The sequence below is a fragment of the Schistocerca nitens genome, chromosome 5 (genome assembly GCF_023898315.1).
Source record: "Schistocerca nitens isolate TAMUIC-IGC-003100 chromosome 5, iqSchNite1.1, whole genome shotgun sequence".
Lineage (NCBI taxonomy): Eukaryota > Metazoa > Arthropoda > Insecta > Orthoptera > Acrididae > Schistocerca > Schistocerca nitens.
This window is the reverse complement of record NC_064618.1, coordinates 656242858-656266621: the sequence shown is the minus strand read 5'-3', so window position 1 is coordinate 656266621 and position 23764 is coordinate 656242858. Positions and strand designations below refer to the sequence as shown.

The 23764-nt window shown below is 38.6% G+C and overlaps 1 protein-coding gene across 3 annotated transcripts in view; it reads left to right on the top strand.

The window, feature by feature from the left end:
* Nucleotides 1-23298, top strand: part of LOC126259422 (uncharacterized) — a 238473-nt gene extending 215175 nt beyond the window's left edge. The window contains exons 25-26 of one of the 3 annotated variants that reach the window (XM_049956206.1): nucleotides 15992-16065; nucleotides 21523-23298. In XM_049956206.1, coding sequence (XP_049812163.1) covers nucleotides 15992-16065; nucleotides 21523-21597 — 149 coding nt within the window. In that variant the 3' untranslated portion in view covers nucleotides 21598-23298. Of the gene's footprint in view, nucleotides 1-15991; nucleotides 16066-16117; nucleotides 16192-21522 lie in introns of all 3 variants that reach the window. The other 2 variants (XM_049956205.1, XM_049956207.1) reach the window with 2 other exon arrangements.
* Nucleotides 23299-23764: the final 466 nt, after the last annotated feature.

Here is a 23764-nt window from a genome sequence, read left to right as displayed (position 1 = left end):
CTATCCACTGCTACACACATCAGCTGAACATAGTCCTCCCCTGAGCTTGTAAAAATAAATATATAAAAAAATAATAATGCAACTAAAAAATTTTGTGGCAAATCTGTCAGGATTTCATGTATTTTTTTAGCCATTCCATTAAACGAATTGAACTTCTGATGAAAAGGGGATTTAAATTACCAAGTCCTTGTGAAACAAGGTGGAATTTTCATTCACACACTGTACAAAGCATTATTCTTCACTATACAGACCTGAGAGCAGCATTTTATGATGTGATAAACAATGAAGGATGGGATGATAATTATTTACATCAAGCAATTGGGCTAAATAGTATACCGAATGATTAAACTTTTCTTTCTCTACTGCAGCTGTACAATTCGATTTTTCAGCATACAAGTATCTTGTTTGACATCTTGCAAAGTAAAATTGTGGACATAAGATGCCTATGTTCAAAACTGAAAGCAGCATTAAGGCTGTTGAAAGACTAAGATGTGAGGAAATTATTCTGAAATCCATAGTGGAAGCTAAGAGCCTTATAAATTCAGCAGGAGTAACTGAAATTAATTTTAATGGAACAGAAGCAAGTATTCAGAAATGGAGAATTCTAGCATTCAAAATAAATGACACAATAGTAGTAAAAGCGGAAACTAGATTCCAGGACTTTCATGAAACAGATTTTACAGAAATTGTAAATAGGAGAAAGTTCTCAGGTTATTGTAAACCAAACAATTTTCTGAAATTTGAAGTTGAAAAACTTCTTAAAATATATCCTGGAAGAAACTGGAACAAGAACTTACATTTATTTACAGCATTGAGGATAAACGTCTACAGCCTCAGGACCTCCTTAAATCCATTATAAACAATCGATTAAAAAACATGTTCTCTGAATTTGTGAAGTTTCTATCATTAGTTCTTGCAGTTTCAGCAACCACCATGTCTTGCAAAAGAAGCATGAGTATATTAAAACGTATTGAAACCTACTTTTGCAACAGAATGACAGACTTTCCACATTGGTGATTTTGGCTGTAGTGAGGTAAACTGTGAAAATCTTCAACCAAAGAGGGAAATGTGAAAATCTTCAACCAAATGGCGGGAGTTCATCTCTCATGTTATCAATGTTTACTCCCAGAAAAAGGACAGGAGGATAGAATTAATTTATAAAAAGATGTAATAGTGAGTTACTATGTGTTTATCTTTAGTGTGTAGCTGTTTAATATTTTTATTTATTTATTTATTTATTTATCTTTGAGTGAGGTGGCACAGTGGTTAGCACACTGGACTCGCATTCGGGAGGACGATGGTTAAAACTGACATTCAGCCATCCTGAATCCCTAAATCACTTCAGGCAAATGCGGGATGGTTCCTTTGAAAGCGCACGGCCAACTTCCTTCCCCAACCTCCCCAAATCTGATGGGATCAATGACCTTACTGTTTGGTACCCTCCCCCAAATCAATCAATCAACCAACCAACCTTATTAACAATTTCTGTTGTAGTTTCAATTTTAGCAGAAATATGTAACTAAGTTACTTTTGCAGTGTTTCTATTTTATAAGTTTTTGTTTTAAGATTTTTTTATTTTTTGAAATAGATAATTCACAGCCTACCCTACAAAAAATGTCACACTTTGCCACTGTGTGTGAACCATTTGTAACATCTAGTATGGCTTAAGCGCTCATCATTGTAGGCTTTGTGCATCATTTGGTGTGTCTTTGTAAAGGTTTTCTTGAGCTTCACACAAAATTTGATGCAGCTGTGTTGCTCCCCTAAGTCTTCCATCTCAAAATTCGCAAACTGTGAACACAATGTTCTACTCATTACAGCACTGAGCAATAACTAACAGACATAAAACAACGAAGCTTCTGGCAGTTACACATTAAACACAGGCATGTGCGGGATGCCAACCGCATTTTGGTCCAACACACCATTAGCACAAAACTACAAATGTCCGAGAATTTTTTGAACAGACCTTGTATTTATCCTCATTATAAGATGAGGTTTTCCCCCAAAATTCGTCATTCGAAAAATACAGGCTTGTCTTCAATTTGCAGATTACCCGGCTGCTGCTGAGGTCACCATTTTAGCATTGTGGAATCAATTAGTCAAAGGTTTTATCTACTACAGTATTATTTTCTGCCACTCCAGCACAACAAACTATACCAAAAAGACTAATTTTGAGGAGATCTTTAACACGGTGTCTCACTGAAACTGCATATTTTCATAATATGCAAGTATATATACGAAAAGCTTCAAATTCAGAATATGTTACCTTCTTACGCAATAAAATTGAGATTGCAGCTGCCTGATTTGCTTCTGCCAGCCAGTCAATGAAGAACACACATGATCTTATCAGCGCCGGCCGGGGTGGCCTAGTGGTTCTAGGCACTACAGTCCTGCCTTGAGTATGGATGTGTGTGATGTCATTAGGTTAGTTAGGTTTAAGTAGTTCTAAGTTCTAGGGGACTGATGACCTCAAAAGTCGAGTCCCATAGTGCTCAGAGCCATTTGAACCATTTTTGATCTTGTCAGCAAATCATATCATAGAACATTACGCATGCAGCTTGAATAAAATATGAATGGTTAATACCTAATATTAAAGATATTTTAAATCTGTCCCTGCAACTACAAGAAAATATTTATTTTGTTAATGTGTTTCATTTTATTGAAATAAAATGACAGATTGCAGATCACATTAGCAATGAAGGATATTTTCAGTGTGACTTGCTTTCTAGCTGAAAAATAGTTTTTTTACAAGAGATTTTGATTTTACTCACGGTATTTTATATTCTATTTTCACTTACATCAGGAAACTGTCTGGTTGCACATTTCTGAGGCATTCCTTGGTTTGGCACTACTGATACCTGCCTAATCCCACATTGTTTTGCAGTGCTATGCTTTTCTTGATGTAAAACACAACATAGTGCAGCACCACAAAGCAATATGGAAGAAGGCTGGAATCAACTGTACCAAACAAATAAATAACTCAAAAACATGTTGTCAGATGAAGTTCAGGACTGAGCGAGAGTTGGACAGAAAATATTGTAAGTAAAAATCAACATTATTTGTAACAAACCATTTTTCAGTCTAGAAAGCAAGTGAAATTGTAAATATCTCTCATTGCAGACCACTAATGTTTTCTTTCAATAAAACAAAACCCATTCAGTGACAAAATATGCATTCTGTCGCAGATGCGAAGACGTATTTGAAATATCTTCAATACATAGCAACTACGGACAATATGGCCACACAACTGAAGTTAATGTTTTAAATTAATTCATAAACAGTATTGTAAATTGTAAAGCTATCCCTTCACAAGTTGTGGAATCCAATAGCACAACTCGTCAGCAGCAATGACAGTAATATTCATTCCTGTCAAAAATATTAGGCTGTTTAGTCCCAAATATGTTGTGATTTCCATTGCTCATGTGTGGGACCCTTAAAGCTACCAGTGCTCTACTGTACCGTTTATTTTTGAGGTTGGCTTCAATGTTAATCTGAAGTAACAAGATTTCTGCCAGTTTAGCTGTGGGGAGCCGAGAGGGCACCACATTGTTCCCATTAAGTATGATTATATTGTCAGCAGTCAAAAATGGTCAGAAATTACTGCCATGACTCAGTTGAGAAATGAGGATGTACAAATTTGCTTTTCCCAACTGGTTCACACAGACAATACAATGCTAACTTTCTCTAAGTTGATGGTTATTCATGAAGCAGAGCAGAGGTCCAAGGCGCCTTGTCACAGTTCACACGGCTCCACCTGTCAGAGGTTTGAGTCCTCCCTCGGGCATGTATGTGTTGTCCTTAGCATAAGTGAGTTTAAGTTCAATTAAGTAGTGTGTAAGCCTAGGGACTGATGACCTCAGCAGTTTGGTCCCATAGGAATTTACCACTACCACTATGAAGCAGAGGCCACAAACAGCTGTGCAGCAGGAAGAAAATTTGGTGCCACAGAAGTGAATGTTACCAGTTCTATATGCCCAAGTTTCAGTGGATTAAAGGAGAGAAACTTTCATGCAGAGAAGGTTTCATTATTTGGAGCATCAGGAACATGCTGTAAATGCAAGATAAATACAATTAAGTCCCACTGAGTAAATTTCTTGAGTAAATTAATCAAATAAAGGCACAGGAAATACAAAAGAATTTTCCAACCACATGTGTCACAGAATTCAAAACAAGTATTGACTGCCACTTGAGGATGATGAAGAGAGTGGGGCAGGCTTATATGCAGAACTACACTAGCCTAGTGACTTCCCACTGCATATGACAAAAAACTACTAGTATATGAGCAGTCAGTTATCAACCTTAGGAAACAGCATGACTATTTGCTAGTGTAAATGGGCCACGTTAACAGGCACAGGACTCCACTGCCCATAGTTGGATTTGAATGTGGATTATCTGCTGGGCATGAGGAAAGACAGAATAACAACATTTATTGATCAACCGCAATATGTTGGTTGTGGGCCCACTGGGCGAGGTTTGCTTCTGCTCGTAATTTTCTTGATGGCAATGATGGTGGTCAGCAGACTCTCACTATAACTCCAACTGTGCTGGCATTAATTGGAATCTGTTGACTCAGCAGTGGCACTACGGCCTTGCTGGGTCATACGGTGGTGCCTGGAACCACATGCCGGAGGCCTCTGTTGTGGTGGTGGCGGCAGATACAGGTAGCAGCGGTACAGGTCAGCACCCTGTCTCAGCAACAAACCCCGTCTGCGGCTCTTTGGCATTGGCAAGGCGAGGTCCCTGGTTCTGGCCCTGGTGACAGTATTTGTGTAGGCAGCGTCCCAGGACAATGGCGACAGTCAGTTACCACAACGTTCCCCAAGCGATGACTCCCATGACAGGCAGCTGACTGTTGATGGCGTCTGACAATAGTTACAGCAGTGGTGTCACTCTGGCACCCCTTAGGCGATGACCTGCATTATGACAGTGACTATTAGTATGACTGCAATGACAGGGACGACTCCAAACTGGTGGCAGGGCTAAGTGACACAGGCTTCATGTCACTCCAATGTCTTACAACAGCCGATGATGATGAGCTGGCTGCTGGTCCTTATATATGAATTTCTGCTGTTGATGTCTGTGGTTCTTCTTCCCCAGTAGGCCGGTGGAATATTCTGGTGTAGCTTGGCTGTCCCAATTACTGCCCTTGATGTTGACAACCTGGTGTGTGGCCAGCTAGCCAGTAACACAGCATTCTCCTTCATGTTGCCTAACTTGGTGTTCTGCTGACCCACTTACGTCATGGTATTGTACCATTGAACTGCGCAACAGAATGTAACACACTTAAGACTTCTGGGTCCCAGTATTCCTTCACATTTTAACAAACTTAATTGCCGTAATCATTTGACCTTCTACACTCCCCCCTTCTATGGAGGCATTTTGCCTCCATTTCTATTTATTCTCGACTCTGTTTACATTTTATACCAATACCAGACTCGTACCTATTTACATGGTTCAATTCCTTTGAAACTACATATTGTGGCCTAGTCACTACTAATTACACCACAGTCCTCCCTCGTATACACAATTGTTCCTCATGGTCCTTGAGCACACTTGGTCTTTGCCTTCATGACTGTTCACTCATTATACTGCCTTGTTGGGGAGTGTCCCATTCTGATCGTTTCAAATGCTTAGGCTGAAGGTTGAGAATGCTGGAATTTGGGCAACTCTTCTGTTGAACAAGGAATATACAACTCCGATCACCACAAGGAATACACAAGCAGGTGATGTTACTGAACCAATGACTACCAATTGCTGCTGCTGCTGCTGCTTACTTCTGCAGCTTTTCATGTGCTCTAAGAGATGTTCCACGGCAACATGGCTGTGTTAGATGACAATCATCTGATCCAGAGAGATGAACAGGTCCTCATCAATGGTATCATTAAGAAACGAAAGGTGTTTAGTGGAAAAAACAGAGGAATGTAGGTCAGATACGTAAATTAAGGCATGGACCATACTAAAGTCTACAGTTCCCATTTTTGTAGCTGGTAATTGGAAAATAAATCCTAGTGTCACTCCTGCATCCCTGCTCTTCGTCCTTGCATATACCGATGATTTGGCATATTATACTGTTTCCTTCACCTCACTCTTCCCTTTTTCTCCTGTTTCTCCATTGTTTCTCCCCCCCCCCCCCCCCCCCTTCTACAGAAACTGGGGTCACACGAGGGAAATTGTCCATATCCCCCTTAAACGGCCGAATTCGGCTCATGGACTAACAAAGGGCAGATGAGGAGCTGCAATTTAACGTTAACCAGTGATGTCATCTCTATTACTTGGTAAGGGTCATTATACCATTTTCCTTTTCAGCACACAAAGGTTCATCAACATAACTCACTGACCCACATGGTACTTAGGTAACATTGATTTCACATCATGTGCCCTTTCCTGTTTCTCTAAAGCCTTCGTATTCATTTTTTGTACTTGTCTCCAGATAAGTTTCGCTCTTCTGGCAAAATCCTTCCCGGACGAGATGTCTCTTTGTGGTGGGGCTTTACAAAACTAAAATGGCGGCCACATCTTGCACCCAGAAATTACTTCACATGGGGATAACTTTGTGCTCTGGCAAACTTTCAAGTTGTAGGCTGCGAAGATGAAGGCCAACAGACTGTCCCAATTGTTGTGCTGGGAATTTATATACAAACTCAACATTTTCATGATTGTCCTGTGGACTTCTTCTGTGTGGCCAGTAACTTGAGTGTGCAGAGCGCTCGTCTGTAATTTCTTAATGCACACCAGTATGCATAGCTGCTGCATTAATTCTGACAAAAAATTTACGCCCTGATCCGTGAGTACGGTTTCAGGTGTCCCAAACTAAAGTATCCACTGGTTGAATAGAGTCTATGCCACCAATGTGGCTTGCTGGTCTGGTAAAATTATCATGAAAATGCAACGAGTGAAATGGTCAATAATGGTTAATACTTAATGATTCCTTGCTGGTGTTTGTGCTAGGGGTCCTAGGATGTTCAATCCTACCATTTGGAGGAGCTTATCAGCTTCGGATAACCTGTTGTTGTTGTGGTCTTCAGTCTTGAGACTGGTTTGATGCAGCTCTCCATGCTACTCTATCCTGTGCAAGCTTCTTCATCTCCCAGTAGCTACTGCAACCTACATCCTTCTGAATCTATTTAGTGTATTCATCTCTTGGTCTCCCTCTACGATTTTTACCCTCCATGCTGCCCTCCAATACTAAATTGGTGATCCCTCGATGTCTCAAAACATGTCCTACCAACCGATCCCTTCTTCTAGTTAAGTTGTGCCTCAAGCTCCTCTTCTCCCCAATTCTATTCAATACCTCCTCATTAGTTATGTGATCTACCCACCTAATCTTCAGCATTCTTCTGTAGCACCACATTTTGAAAGCTTCTATTCTCTTCTTGTCTAAACTATTTATTGTCCACGTTTCACTTCCATACATGGCTACACTCCATACAAATACTTTCAGAAATGACTTCCTCACACTTAAATCTATACGGGATGTTAACAAATTTCTCTTCTTCTGAAACGCTTTCCTTGCCATTGCCAGTCTACATTTTATATCCTCTCTACTTCGACCATCATCAGTTATTTTGCTTCCCATATAGCTAAACTCCTTTAATACTTTAAGTGTGTCATTTCCTAATCTAATTCCCTCAGCATCACCCGACTTAATTCGACTACATTCCATTATCCTCATTTTGCTTTAGTAGATGTTCATCTTATACCCTCCTCTCATGAGACTATCCATTCCATTCAACTGCTCTTCCAAGTCCTTTGCTGTCTCTGACAGAATTATAATGTCATCGGCGAACCTCAAAGTTTTTATTTCTTCTCCATGGATTTTAATACCTACTCAGAACTTTTCTTTTGTTTCCTTTACCGCTTGCTCATTATACAGATTGAATAACATCAGGGAGAGACTGCAACCCTGTCTCACTCCCTTCCCAACCACTGCTTCCTTTTCATGTCCGTCGACTCTTATAACTGCCATCTGCTTTCTGTACAAATTGTAAATAGCATTTCGCTCCCTGTATTTTACCCCTGCCACCTTCAGAATTTGAAAGAGATTATTCCAATCAACATTGTCAGAAGCTTTCTCCAAGTCTACAAATGCTAGAAACGTAGGTTTGCCTTTCCTTAATCTTTCTTCTAAGATAAGTCGTAGGGTCCGTATTGCCTCACGTGTTCCAACATTTCTACGGAATCCAAACTGATCTTCCCCGAGGTCGGCTTCTATCAGTTTTTCCATTCGTCTGTAAAGAATTTGCGTTAGTATTTTGCAGCTGTGACTTATTAAACTGATAGTTCGGTAATTTTCACATCTGTCAACACCAGCTTTCTTTGAGATTGGAATTATTACATTCTTCTTGAAGTCTGAGGGTATTTCGCCTGTCTCATACATCTTGCTCACCAGATGGTAGAAATCCTACACCTGCATTACCCCTATTTGATTTTGTATTTGTAACCCTGTATTCGCCTGACCAAAAGTCTTGTTCCTCCTGCCACCGAACTTCACTAATTCCCACTATATCTAACTTTACCCTATCCATTTCCCTTTTTAAATTTTCTAACCTACCTGCCCGATTAAGGGATCTGACATTCCACGCTCTGATCTGTAGAATGCCAGTTTTCTTTCTCCTGATAATGACATCCTCTTGAGTAGTCCCCACCCGGAGATCCGAATGGGGGACTATTTTACCTCCGGAATATTTTACCCAAGAGGACGCCATCATCATTTAATCATACAGTAAAGGTGCATGCCCTCAGGAAAAATTACGGCTGTAGTTTCCCCTTGCGTTCAGCCGTTCGCAGTACCAGAACAGCAAGGCCATTTTGGTTAGTGTTACAAGGCCAGATCAGTCAATCATCCAGACTGTTGCCCCTGCAACTACTGAAAAGGCTGCTGCCCCTCTTCAGGAACCACATGTTTGTCTGGCCTCTCAACAGGTACCCCTCCGTAGTGGTTGCTGCGCCTCTTCAGGAACCATATGTTTGTCTGGCCTCTCAACAGGTACCCCTCCGTTGTGGTTGCACCTACAGTATGGCTATCTGTATCGTTGAGGCACGCAAGCCTCCCCACCAACGGCAAGGTCCATGGTTCATGGGGGGATAACCTCTGGGATTTAATTCTCTAGTGGTTAAGTTCTGCTCTTTGAGCACACAGAACACAACTTTTCATGTAACGGTCCATATCGTGCCTACACATCATCCACCAATAAGCCTGCGCTACCCTTCTCTCCGTTGTTCTCCGACCCAAATGTCCCACTAAAATCAAATCCTGTGCTTGCCTCAACACTTCGTCACACAAGCTGTGCAGTACAATATTCTATCCTCCATACAGAACTGGTGTTGTTTAGAAAACCATTGACAGTCCGGATCAGCACTTTGTGCTGGCCCTCCTTTCACTTACGTCAATGCCTGTGCATTCCGTAGTTCGTACCTTATGGATGCGTCCGTCCGCTTTAGCGTGCAACCTTCCCGGCCAATGTACTGCCTCATAATAGAACTCGCTTAACTGCGAGGTCCATCTTGACGATCTACTCAATGGATCTTTAAGTCCTAAAAGCCACTTATGCATTGCCAGATCAGTTGCCACTTTAAATCATCTACCATAGAGCTAACAACAAAAGTACCCAATTCCAAAAATCACTGCAAGCATTTCCTTCTCTGTAGTGGAATAATTTCATTCACCATTATTGAACTGCTGTGAAGCGTATGCTATAGGGTGCTCCTGTCCATCTACTTCCTGACTCAAAATAACTCTTAGCGCAAAATCGCTCAAATCACAAGAAAGAATAAACGATTTTTCAAAATCCGGATAGACCAAGATGGGACTAGATATCAATAGATCTTTTAACTTCTGTAACGTCAACTCACACTCAGATGTCCAATGAAACTTCACTCCTTTCTGTAGCAATTGCATGCGAGTTCATGCAATTTCGGCAGGTTTTTGTAACATATCTTTGGTAAAAATTCCTGAGTCCCAAATAAAACTACAGTTCCTTTACATTGGTGGGTGTAGGATAATTTTAAAAGGCGTCAACTAGCTTTGGGGTGGTACAAATTCTATCCTGTCCCATAAATAACGTGACCCAAACACCGAACTCCTTGCGGTACAAAATAGCATTTCTCTAAACTCAACATTTACCGTGCCATGCGCAGACAATCAAACACTTCACGTAACCACTCCAGATGTTCAGGAATGTTCTTTGAATACACAATTATGTCATCCAGGTATACCATGCACCATTTTGGTTTTAATCCGCATAAAACACTATCCAACAAATGCTGAAAGGTTGCCAGTGCGTTTTTAAGGCCAAAAGGCATGCGGCGAAACTTGACATGCCCAGTTGGCATTGAGAACGCATTTTTTGGTCGGTCATCCGGTGTTACTTCCAACTTGTGGTAACCACTACACAAATCCATTGTTGTGAAGTATTGACACTGACCCAAGTTGTCCAATATCTGTGTTATATTAGTCACAGGATATGTGTCGAGCACCGTTTTCTGGTTGATGAACTGCTACTCACAACAGAAATGGTATGCTTTGCCACCATCTGGTGATTTTGTGCTTACAATTACAATGGGAACAGACCAAGGATTACAACTAGGCTCTATGATGCCATCTCTAAGTTGCTGATCTATAAACTCTTCCATAGTCAGCTGTAAATGCCTTGGAACTCAATACCGCCATTTGCAGGCAGGTGCTTAACTTCCAGTAGGAATTTAGTGTTAGACAAGTGGCATTGCGGGTAATGGATCTGGCGGATTTAAATAATTCCATGTACTCACTCAACGGTTTTTCCACTAATGCTCTGTCCTGTGCTTCCACGTGTGCTACCTTACTCCTTAGTGTAGACCAGTTGACAGACCCTCCTGGCATTGTGTAATTTTCTGTTCATCCTCATCTAACACTTTTAAATTCACAACCCGGGTACTCTGTGACAACTTCACTTCCTCGGGGCCAAAATTATCAATACTGACATTCACTACCCTCGTGCAGTCTACCTTCTGAATGCATGGTATGCTAAGTCATATAAAACAACTAACTGCATCTAGTACTTTATCTGCCAAAGGTTCAGTGATACACAGTGAGTTCCCTGGCAGGTGAATTACATCAGTCCAGACTACCTTTCCTGTAAGCCGTCCTGTGAATTGATCCTAAGAGACCTTGTAAGCAGCTTAATTGGCTTCTCCTGGCCATAGGGTAGACCTTGCGACAGTGAAGGTATTCTGGCTGCAGAGCTTAGCTGAAGCAAAGTTGCATTCAGTTCTATCATATGCCATTCCAGGTCAATTATGGCACAATGTGCAACCAGGAAATCAAGTCTGTGAATCACGTCTTTCCTACCGCTAACCACGGGAAGAACTTCTGCATCCTCTTGGAAAATAACCTCTCACACTTCGAACTTCACCACCCCACCTATGCCACTTAATGTCCAGTGTGGTGCGCTTAACCTATATGCCGTAAGTTCTAACGGATACCTGAGAACTGGTATCCAACAACATCTTACATAACTTATCCCCCACAGAGCCCGGTCAGAAAAAAGTCTGCCACTGCTGTCTTGCATGCCTATCTCTTACTGGGGGCCTATTCTATATCGTTCATACCAATTGGTCCAGTAGGTTAGTCTTGGTAGTCACGTCATTTTCGGTTTTTTATCCGAATTTCCTATTCAGTAAGCTTCTGAGACCTGTTACCAAATGGTCCTCCCACTGATTTTTCGACAACTGTACCAAGATGTTCTGAATTTCGGTATGGCCCTGTCGTTCAGTTAGCTGTGGTTTATTTACACCTGTAATTTGTTATTTTAAACATATTGAGTGGTTTTAGCTTTGGATTTAGTAATTGTGTTACTAAAGAATGACCACAGGATGCGTCCATTTTTAAGTGAGTTCATAATAGACTATTTTCCTTTGTTAGAAATATGGTTAGGTTAGGTTGGTACTGTGAATAATTACAACATAAAACAGAAACATTTTCGGTCAATATTCTCTCAAAATACCTGTTATTTTTATGCAGTTAAGAGTTTAAGAAATATTAAACATCAAGACATCGGCTCTGCTTATGTATATTACATGAGTGTTAGCTGAAATTACTAGTGACTTTGTGTACTCTTTTCCACAAATGGTTTACTTATTAATTATCAAAATGTGTTTAGAACTTTTAAGCAACTATGCCAAGGAATTTTGTTAAGTCTGATAGAGGAAATCTTCCAAACTCTCATGCATTTACGGCTTACGCCCGCATCATTCAGCAACAAAATCAGCCTGCATCTCCCTCGAATGGAATTACATAAAATAAAGTGCCGACAGCTTGCGAGTTGTAGTGAAGTTTGTAAGGTGACGGACTGCCACCGTGAAGGGCGTAGTTCGTATACCACTGGATGTGAAAATATTTTTTTTCTTCTTCGTGTTTGCAACACGTTCTTCGACTTCTTTAAACATCAAAGTTAAGAATTTTTCTGAAATATTCGTTGTAATTTACATGTAAAGTGCACTTTCTTAGTAACGATTATCTCTAATTTCGTGACTTCCACATGTGTAAGAAATGAAAGATGAAATTTAGTGTGCGTGAAATGACTGACAGTGACATTTATACTACTTCTTGTCACAAATAATTCACCATTTTTTTTTTCGGAATATGTAGCGATTTCTGAGAGTGTGGTCAGACAGGAATCTGAGAGCACAATGTTAATTACTGGGAATGAAACTAGCAGTGGCTGGAACCACATGCCTCGGGCCTCTGTTGTGGTGGTGACAGAGGGTCATGGCAGCAAAACAGGTCAGTGCCATGTCTCAGCAACCATCCCCGGCTTTGGCTGTCTGGTGTCAGTGAGCCAGGGTCATGGTGTTTGTGGAGGCAACATCCTAGGACAACGGCGATAGTGCTTTACCTCAGTGTAACTCAAGTGATGTCTCCCACAACAGGCGACTACTTGTTGACAGTGTCCGATGATATTTACAGCAGCAGCGTCACTGTGGTACCTTGTAGGTGACAATGTACATTACGACCATGACTATTATTATGACTGTGATGACAGAAACCACTCTGAACTGGTGGCGCCACTAAGTGACACAGGCTCCATGTCACTCCAATGTCTTATGACGGACGATGATAAGAAGCTGGCTGCCGGTCCTTAAATACAGTTTTCTGCCCTGACGTCTGCGGTTCTTCATCTCCAGTAGGTCAGTGGAACGTTCTGATGTTGCTCGGCTGACATAACTGACCCAATTACCGTCCTCGATGTTGACACCCTGGTGTGCAGCAAGCTGTTCGGTGACATAGCATTCTCCTTCGTGTTGCTAACTAAGCACTCTGCCGACCCACTTACATCAAAATATCATACCAGTCAACTGTGAAGCAGAATGTATCACACGTATGACTTCTGGCTCCCAATATTCCTTCAAATTTTAACTAACTTAATTGCTCTAATCATTCGACTGTCTGCACCATGTCATATGGGCATTACCAATCAGATGTCTCTTTATCTTGATATGCCATCAAATGTTATTGTCAATGTGAAGGGCATTAAAAGTATTCCTATAACAACGTAATGGCTGAGAAAAGTCCAGTATAACTGTAATCCTGGGTGCACTAGTGGACGGAAAGGAAGCTCCCCCCAATACGTGATTCTTCACTGGAAAGGGATACCAAAAGAAAAATTGCTAGCAGGGCATTATCTTTAGATGCCCAGAAAAGGGATGGATGAAAAATGACCAGATGGTAGAGTGATTGAAAGTTGTTTGGAAGATGCTGGATTCTTTCAGGGGACACCTCACGTGGGAAGTTAACGATTTGATAACAAAGAACAACACCCAGTAATAATTCCTGATGACACGACCTCACAACATCAACTAATGGATGTTGTTGTGGAAAGACCTTTTAAGGTTCACCTGTGACAGCTTTACATTGAGTGACTTTTTCAAGGAGACCATACTGTCACCCCAACAGAGATGTTAAGGAAACCCTCAGTACCCATGCTGGGCTGTTGGATCCTTACTGCCTGGGTCAGAACCTCAAGCAAATGTATTATGAAAGGATTGAAAAAGTGCTGCATATCCAATGCTATGGTTGGCTCAGCATATGTCATAATATCCGAGGCAGCCAGTAGGTCTACAAAGAAAATGAAGATAGCAATACCAGTGATGATGACAATATGACGAGAAAGATTAAAACTATTTATACCACAAAGATGGTAAGCAAAAAAGGAAGCGAAAATAAAAATTAAGGTAAACCCTTCCTTTTTGTTTATTTTATTTCTCCTTTTATCATCAAAATGTAGAAATCACTAAATGATATAAGTTAAGAATACTTAGAATGTTAACTTTCTTAGAGAAATATTTTATATCAACAAAACAGTTTGTAATGATTATATTATGTTAAAAATAAAATTTTTGCAAAGAACCTCTTTTTCTGCTCGGGTAAATATGGTGTGGGTCAGTGAATTATTACATCAGCTCTTTGTCAAATTTGCAAAATATTTTCATAACAGCGGAGTTCACATATGTTTCTGAGCAGAAAAACCATGTAAAATACAACACCACCACTACATTGATAATAACAAGGATCCATTTACAAGTTTGGAAGTATACTAGATCAAGTGTAGTAATGGCAAAAAAATATACATAAAGCAGGCAGAACAAGATTTTGAGACTTGATTTAAAGGACATTGATTTCTCCATAGTAATAACACAGCCTTTGTGACCTTTGGTTGGGTGTAGACATGCTGTTAAATGCCCACAAAGAAGTCTTAAATTTTTACATAAGAGGTGATGGGAGGCAGACACTAGATATTTTTGAAGAACTTGAAATTCAGGCACACAGAATGCAGGATCCTGTAAACCTGCTGAACTATCAGAATGGTTCCTCCTGGAGTTCCTTTTTCAGCATTTTCAGTGATCTGATCCACAAGTGAAATCTACAAGAGCAGACTTTGGAAAGAAGTGGCAGCTGGTTACAGCTACTACATGCGGTGAGGCGCCCATGCTGAGCCTACCACATGCTACTGAAAATATGGAAGTAAACACAGAAGTGGTTTAGGTACAGCAATGCAACACTACAAACAGTCCAACAGAGAGCATTACTGTCCTAATTTCATTTTATTTTATTGTAATTTAATTTTAACAGTTTTATTGATGGTTGTTTGCATTCCTTTCGTCATATGGGTAATGAGTGCAATTTTTTTAATAATGACCTTTTTGTGCTTGTTTGTTTAGTTAAAGATACATATTCTTATAACATGTTCATCATGATGATGTCAGTCCTTTAATTATACATATGTATGTGGTTTAATATAAGCATTTGCTTTAGTACAACAAATTTTTAGAAAATTTGCTTTTAATTTTAAATTAGATGTATAAAAGGTCTGTATATTTTTTATGATTTTGAGATATGACAGTCGCTGGCATTTGCACAAGCCTTTAATATTTCTTATTAACTTTTTAAATTTAAGAAATTTTTAAAAGTTTTTAAAAATTATATAACTTTAATAATTTGCGTTCTTGCCAATGTTTTTTAAATTACTAGTTTTACATGAATAACAACAGAAAACACAAGTAGATACAAAGTATGCTGTTATCCTCCCCATTTGCCTATGTTTTTCCCCTCTCCCTCTTGCCCCACTCCCGTTTTTCTATACCACCTATCCCCCATATCTGTATATAACAGCACAGTGTTTTGTTCTAATTTCAGTCTTTCTTTATCTTTTATTGGAATATGTTAATGGTTTCATGATGTCTGAAGTTGCTCTTCTGTATTTAAGTGACTGTTGGACTCTGCACCAAAATGATAAAGCTAGAATAAACAGATCACAGGTGAAATTTTTACATTTCATAAGTGGTAAAACTTTGAGAGATTTTAATGTATGACATTTGAATTTGAGTAACTCATGCTTTCTACTGACTAAAGCTACACAGAATGTGCCAGAAATTCTATTTGTGTACTACCCTGTTACTTTTAATGAACTGTAGGAATGTATTTCAAATCACTGCATGAATTCTTTTGATTTTACAGAAACTTATTTTCGTCACAAGCTGCTCCCATATTGGATAATAAAAAACAGTTGGGGTACATTCTGGGGGGAAAAGGTAATGTATTATGAACAACTTCTAAATTATACTAAATGTTTTACTTTTACAGAATATCCACTATTCAAAAAGACACTCCCGTTCTGGATCATTAAGAACAGCTGGGGGGACAGCTGGGGCGAACAGGTATTGTCTGCATGGAAAATTTGTGTTGTGGTGTCTTGCCTCATAGCCTCTTTTATTTTTAAGAAAATGGTTCTTTCAATGGTAGTGACATCTTTTGTTCCTGTCACTCCAGTTTACATTTCCTTGTAGATGAATTTTAGTTTAAATCCAGTAATTGTAGTCTCAATCCATATTTATAAAGTTGTCACATTGTAGTAATTGTGTATATGTATTTATATTTTTGTGTGGTACTTGTAGATAACAAAGTTTAGTAACTTGCTTCATATGACACGCAGTTCAGTGTAGTGGTGTACATCATGGGCAACAGATCACTGCTGTTATAAACTTGTTTCAACATACCTCAACTACTGTAGTCTATATTGCCGCAGTATGTCACTCTCTCGTAAATGGAAACTTTCAACAAAGATCTTGGTACAATAAGCACAAATTTTGATACAAAAAACCTAACGAGAGAAGTTGAGCACTTGGAGTGAATGGTCCAATTAGACACAATTTTATATATGTTCACTCTATCAGTGGGTCTGTTATGACCTAGTTGTCAGACCTACAGGATGTATGTGTGTGTGCTGCAACAGATGGTTAATGAGAAGTGTGAAGGAAGATGGAGAATCCCACATGCTCGTGTCAGAAGTTATCAGTGCCATTATCCAGGGTCTTGAATAGTTTTTGTGTGTCTTAGGTGTGAGGTCGGAGACAGACTGAGAATAGCCATCTGAAATGTAAGCAGTTGTGATCTCGTTAAAGTGAATGCGTGGTCAAATGTTTCATTATGAGAAAGTCTGCTGCCACTCAGATAGTTATGGTGCCAATGGGCTCCAGAAATATTTTGATTCCATAAAAAGAAAGGAAAAAAAAAAGAAAAAGGAAAAAAAAACTTCAAAATTAAAAGGTTATTTTTCATTGGAGGAAATTAGACTCAGAAATTAAATGGAACATTTGCAGCATAATAGCATGTATCAATAATTGAATTTGTGTACTTTTTTTGTTTTAAGAAAGTAATGATAAGAATGAAGATAAAGCAAAATATTTCTCCTCACCCAATGCTTTTAAGTTAGTAGCTATTGGAGTGCTCCCTCTGTTATTATGTAACAGTATTGTAAATTGTCAATAATCAAGTTGAGTACTCGCTAACTCTTATTTTTCCCCAATGCATAAGCTCCAGTTTCTTTCCTTTTCACATATACTGTATTTTCCACATCTACTTTCTTCAGTTGTTTCAACCTCAGGCCACCTACGTGTAGTAATAACAGAAATCCACAGAGATCCTGAGGAAATCCACAGAGATCCTGAGGAATGGGTAGAGTATGCTTCTCAGCATGATATGGTTACTTTGAATGGCTGTTTTGCACCATTGCTTTGTGGGTCCACTGCAGAAATAGTTTCTTTTGTGAGAATATTCTCTCCAGCATATTCAAACAAAGGAAAGTCCAGAATAGAATGGAAAGGATAGATTGCCAGTCACCCCGTAGAGGAGGTGTTGAGTTGCAGAAAAACATAAAAAAGAAAAAGGAACACTAGAAATATATCATATTTTGGACTTTGCAGAAAAACATAAAAAAGAAAAAGGAACACTAGAAATATATCATATTTTGGACTAAGTCCTTTTTCAGAAATAGAACTCACACATTCACACAGTAGCAAAAAAAAAACACACACACACACACATACGGCCACTGTCTCTGGGCACCAAGACCTGACTCCAACTGTTGGATTGGGATTTAGCAGTTGGGGCTTAGTGTTCAGAGGCATCGGCCATGGGGCTGTGAGAGTTCTATTTCTGAAGAAGTAATTTGTCTGAAAGCTGATATTTTTCTAATATTCCCCATCTTCATTCCCGCAGCCTCTGGAATTTCCCCTACTGCACACTGCTTTTACTGCCACTCCTCTTCCTTTACTATTTCCACCCTCCTGTTTTCATATCATCCTTACCCTCTTAGTTGTACCTTTGTAATTCATCCACATCAATTTTTCCTTCTCTCACTATTCTCTCGACACTCCATTTGTCTGTCCTTCACACTGGCACCACACCCCTGGGAATCATTAAACAGCATCTCTGCATTTGTAATTAAAGGTGTTATGTAACTTCTACAATTTGTAAGTTAAGTGTGAATAAAGTTGTATTTTGAATGATGATAAATCACTGTATAATTGCTCCCATACACCTCCAGTGACGTGACACAATGGTTAACGCACTGGTAGAGTTGCTTTCTCGAGGATTGGGTCCAATTCCTCAACTGACCTAGCAGATTTATGTTTAGTGTGGGTCCCCTAAATTACTTAATGTGTATGCTTGGATGGATAGTTAGTTAATTTGTTCCATGTTCCATAGACCATATTTTCAATAAATGCAGACAATAGCAGAGACAGTTAAAAAGTATGATTATACGGTTACTTTCTTGACACTTACAGATTTGTAATTGATTACTTATTCTATTCAAAAATTCTTCTATAGTATAAAAGAAACTGATTTAATCAGTATTTGAACACTATTCTGCTGTCTGTCATCAGACATTTTATTTGTATAGGCATATTGTCAGAGAGTTTCATAACTGTATATTTCACACATTTTTTATGCCAAACAATATTGTAGGAAGGATAAATTCCTAGTCACCACATAGAGTAGGCACTGAGTCACAGATAGGCATGATGCAAATACTCAGCTTTCAGACTATGCCCGTCATCAGAAGTAGAAAAGACACACACATTCAATCAAGCGCAACTCACTTACACGTGGCCACTGTTTCCTGTAGGTGCCAAGGGCTGACATTCTTTGCCAAAGTTAAATTCACTGTGTAGATCCTTTTTTCTTCTAGCATTGTCTTCCAAACTGCTTTCAAACTGTAAGAGATTATTGACAGTAAATTTCATAATTTATTAAATTTTCCCTGTGTCTGTTTTTATTTTCCAATTGCATAAACATATGGCTACAAAATGTACATGTGTGATCACCACAAATCATTCTAATAACTTTCTTTTGTGTAATGAATACTTTTTGACTGCATGAGGAGTTATTCCATGATATTATCCAGTAGGACTTCAGTAAATGAAAGTATTCAGATGATGTTAACATACTGATCTTTATATCCCCAAAGTTAGCAGTTATTCATTTGGCAAAAAGGTCTGAACCACCAGCCTATTCTCTCTCTCTCTCTCTCTCTCTCTCTCTCTCTCTCTCTCTCTCTCTCTCTCTCTCTCTCTCTCTCCCCTCCTCCTCCTCCTCCTCCTCCTCCTGAGTTTCCACAAATATACACTACCAAGTACATTAAAAATTTATACCCTAATATTTTTGGTGATGCACTCCTTAGTAGTAGATGTGCTATTCTTTACTGAAAGACATGCCTCATCCAGTTTTGTGCCAAGTTTAAAGCTAGCCTATTTGTGTAAGACCAAAACAAAAACATATTTCACTATTTCCCTACTGATGCTGCTACTTGACAATAATGTTTGTAGCATCTACAAAGAGTACTATCCCTGTCTCCTGATTCAAATAAAATGGTGGATCAGTAACACTGGGGAAGAATAGACATGAGCCCATGATTGAGCACTGTGGAACACTATTGTGATTTACCTGAAAACGATGCAGGCAATAACTGCCCTCATCTTTCCTCGGTCTGAGTCTGTGGCGTGACTAACAACCTTGTTGGTGATAGCACACTAAAACCCCACCTGCCTCCAGTTCAAAATATATGTTCCATTTGTGCATGATTGTTCATAACATACTACTTCTCTTCTTTCAGTAACTCTGCCCTCGGACTGGTATCAACCGGACATCCTCGATTTCTCTCTGTCCTGGGCATCCTCCTTCATTTGCTTGTAATTTTTTCCTCTCTTCACATCTGTTAGCATTCTAAATCTTCTCCTTTTCTTCTTCTTCTTCTTCTTCTTCTCTCTCTCTCTCTCTCTCTCTCTCTCTCTCTCTCTCTCTTCCTTTCGCTTTTCTGTATGTTTAATACGTTTCCCATCAAAGATGTTTTCCTCTTCTGTATCGTTCTCATGAAGTTCCTCTTCTCTCATGCCTTGCTCAGCACATCCTCATTTCTCATTCTGTTGATCTAATTCACATTCTCCATTCTTCTCCATGACCATATTTCAAAACTTCTACACACATTTGTTCTTTCTGTCTGACTGTCCACTTTTCAGAAGCATAAGACAACACTCTCCACTCACATTTGGTGAACTCCTTCCTGAGTGTAATGGGGATGCTTCCGGCTGTCAGCACGCCTTTCACTCTCCCAAAAGGTGCCTTTCCCATGGAGATAATGTGTTTCATTTCCTCTTTAGAAATTCTGCTGGAAGTTATCAAGTTTCCTAAATACTGGAACGACTGAATGTTCTAATACCATTCCATCTAGTGATATATTAATAATGTCATCATCTTTTCTCATTCTCATACTACTCCATTTTAATGCATTCCACCGCATAAACAGAAAAGCTGCTTCACTGTTTTGGAAGGGTGTGTTTCGGATGTTGAGTTTGCATTTCATAACTAGTGACAAGTGATTACTCATTGGAAATAAAATGTTCTCACCACTTAGTTCCAAAAGTAAGCAGCAGATTGTCTCATGATAAGTGTTTTTAATTACTATATCTAATCTTTTTTTAATTATTTGAAACTGTTGCTCATTTACATATGTATCCAGATCTTACTGTTATGTATGAAAAGGAATGAAATCTGCCCATAATGTAAAACCATGATTTATTTACACTTTTTCAAAAGCATAAATATCCTATACAAATTATATAGTAACATCATTCACAAATTCACCATAATACTAATTTAACTTGATTATATACAATATTTTTAGTTTCCTCTCCAGTTACACGAATAAATAAAACCTTATTTGAACCCACCCAAGAGCAAGCAACATAAAACTGCCCATGGGGTGAACATGGTGACCTCAGATCCATTCCACAGTACTTAATAGATTTGACTCCAGTGTTGGTGCTTACATTTCACCACTTTTCCACAAATAGAGGTACTGGGAATCCCTTGCTTTCAATGGCAATTACCTCCTAATACATAGTACAAGCTCTTGTGTATAACAGGTTTGCTTGAAATTGTTACAAGAGTTCTAGAGTTGTAAGTCTCAAATAAGTTTCATTCATTCTCATGGTTTTTGTATCTCTCATAATAGAATGGCTTTTACTTGTATGATGACTATCCTAAAATAATTTTGTTTAGGCTCAAGCACATAATAATTCTTTGTGTAATTCATCTTAAAACATATTTTAACTCCTGACTCAAACACTGTTTTAAAGATACAGTACCAGTAATTTATTGTCAAGGTGTTATGCTTTTTAATTTGTTTCTAATATGCATTTTCTTTCTAGGGCTATTATCGAGTGTATCGTGGAGATGGAACTTGTGGAGTTAATATGATGGCATCATCTGCAATAGTTGCATAGCTGTTTAGTAGTGTTTTCATACTAATGTAGCTAAACTTCAAAACCAAGTGATAAAAATATATTAACTGCTGTTTCCAAATAATACAATAACTACTACAGCCTGCATATGCCTGTCTTTTGAATATAACTTGTGGGCTCCACAGCTCCTTTTTTGCACATTTAGTTGGTGAATATAAAATCCTTTTGATAATAAAGCAGTAAAGTAGCATGTCCGTGTGTGTTTAAAAAATGGCATATGTGCTAAATTTTCTTTATATGTGTGAAAGCAGCAGTAGAACACTGTACAATGTATTCCATGCTGAATAATTAAATTCTTGATGCTGAAGTAAAGTATATTGACAGGATCTAGTGATTCATACCTCACACGTTATTAGAGTTACCAAGCATATAACTTGAACTTGAGACAAATAATTTTTTCATCTCACAAAGTTGAAGAACTGACTGAAAATGTCTCTTCTATAGAGTCTCTGGTATGTTGTGTACCGTAGCTATTCATTAGATGGCAGCTGTAAATCAACTTAAAGGTACAATTTGTTGGAGATAGTAAATTTTTTAGCTGGATAAATGTTATCTATTCTGACACTGTAGATTTAATAGAACCCTTGAATGACAATTGTTAATTACTTATGTAACAAAATCATCATATAAAAGTTCATGTTATGTGAGACTGTTTTGTGTCTTCAACGAGACAGTTATAAAAAGTGCAAAAGTTGAGTTCTCTCTTCTTTTAGAATTTGATTATTTTTTAAAATGTTTGCTTCTAGGTGATGGAGATCTGTTTCACATAACCACAGATACTGTGATCATATTTGCATGACTCATTCGAGCTGTTTTAAGAATACTCTGAGATAGAAGCTATTATGTTTAAGTCTTAGTGTAAAATGTTTACAATGTAGTTATCAGTAGTATTTGTCAGAAGTGTTCTTGTAGTGCCTTAAGGTTCTAAATGTGATTAACATGTCTTACTTTTATTAACAAAAGATCCACTATATTAGTTTATTTTTGACATATTGCAGACTACTATTCTGATTTGTTGAAGCACACAGAAGTTATGTTTGCATTCATCAAATGTAAACAGTGTTTCTTCATGTAAGGAATATGAAGCCATAACAGACAACAAAAATAGTAGAATGCACTTTAGTAATTTATAATTAAAAATCTTGATACTTTATGCGACATGAAATGATCATGACTACATTTGTACCAAGTGGGCATGTCCTTGTGATGAATGGAAATAAATTGACAATAGCATCACTCAAGCATTAAGAATATGCCCATAAAAGGACACATTGTGCTAGTATGTACCATTGACCGATCAAGAGTTTATGTTGTGGATGAACATGGCTTGAGAATATTACAAGCTACATTTTCTTATTATATGTGATTTGTTTTACACTCAGTTTTGCTATTTTACTATGCCAAGCAACAAATAATATAAAAATACTTTTCTTGTGCAAATGTGAATTTGTAAAATGTTGGAAGTGACTGAGAATCAGTTTGGTTTTTAACATGGAAGAGTGCAAAATGACCCTGCTGGTACAAATCATTATTTATATTATATAAGTACAATAAAAATTTTATGTTACAAACATGTACTATACTGTACTGTTCAGTGAGATTATATATGGATATCTGAAAATAATATTTTTCTAACACAAGGCTAATGCTGTACATTTTGAAAATAAAATATATTTTTCTAAATCTAAGTGTGTTCTTAAGACTATATTTAAAAGAGCTCCAGACCTACTCTTAAAGCTGATGCTAAATATTACGTCTTTGTGATAATGAAGGCTTTCTCGAGGAATTTTTTATGTCAAAGTCTTCTTGAGTTATCGGCCGAGTCAAGGCATGATTCTGCGGCAATGTTTCCTGCTTGTCGTCTTCAGGTGATTTTGTCTAGGCACTCCCAGTGTGTTCGAGGTTCTTTGCATTGCATCCTGGTGCTGCCTATGTATTCCATCCACTGTGTTTACCACTTTCACACTAGAGGGCTCTTGACGTATTCTTGTTAGCGCTACATCCCATTCAGGGCTCAGCTGGAAACAGCTATCCCAGTTTCCAAGATCATCGTGGACCCATATCTTCTGAACGGACAGAGGTGTTGTGCCTGGTGAACAGGTTCTGGGACTCTATCATCGAAGAGACGGTGGCAATATTGGTCCATGAT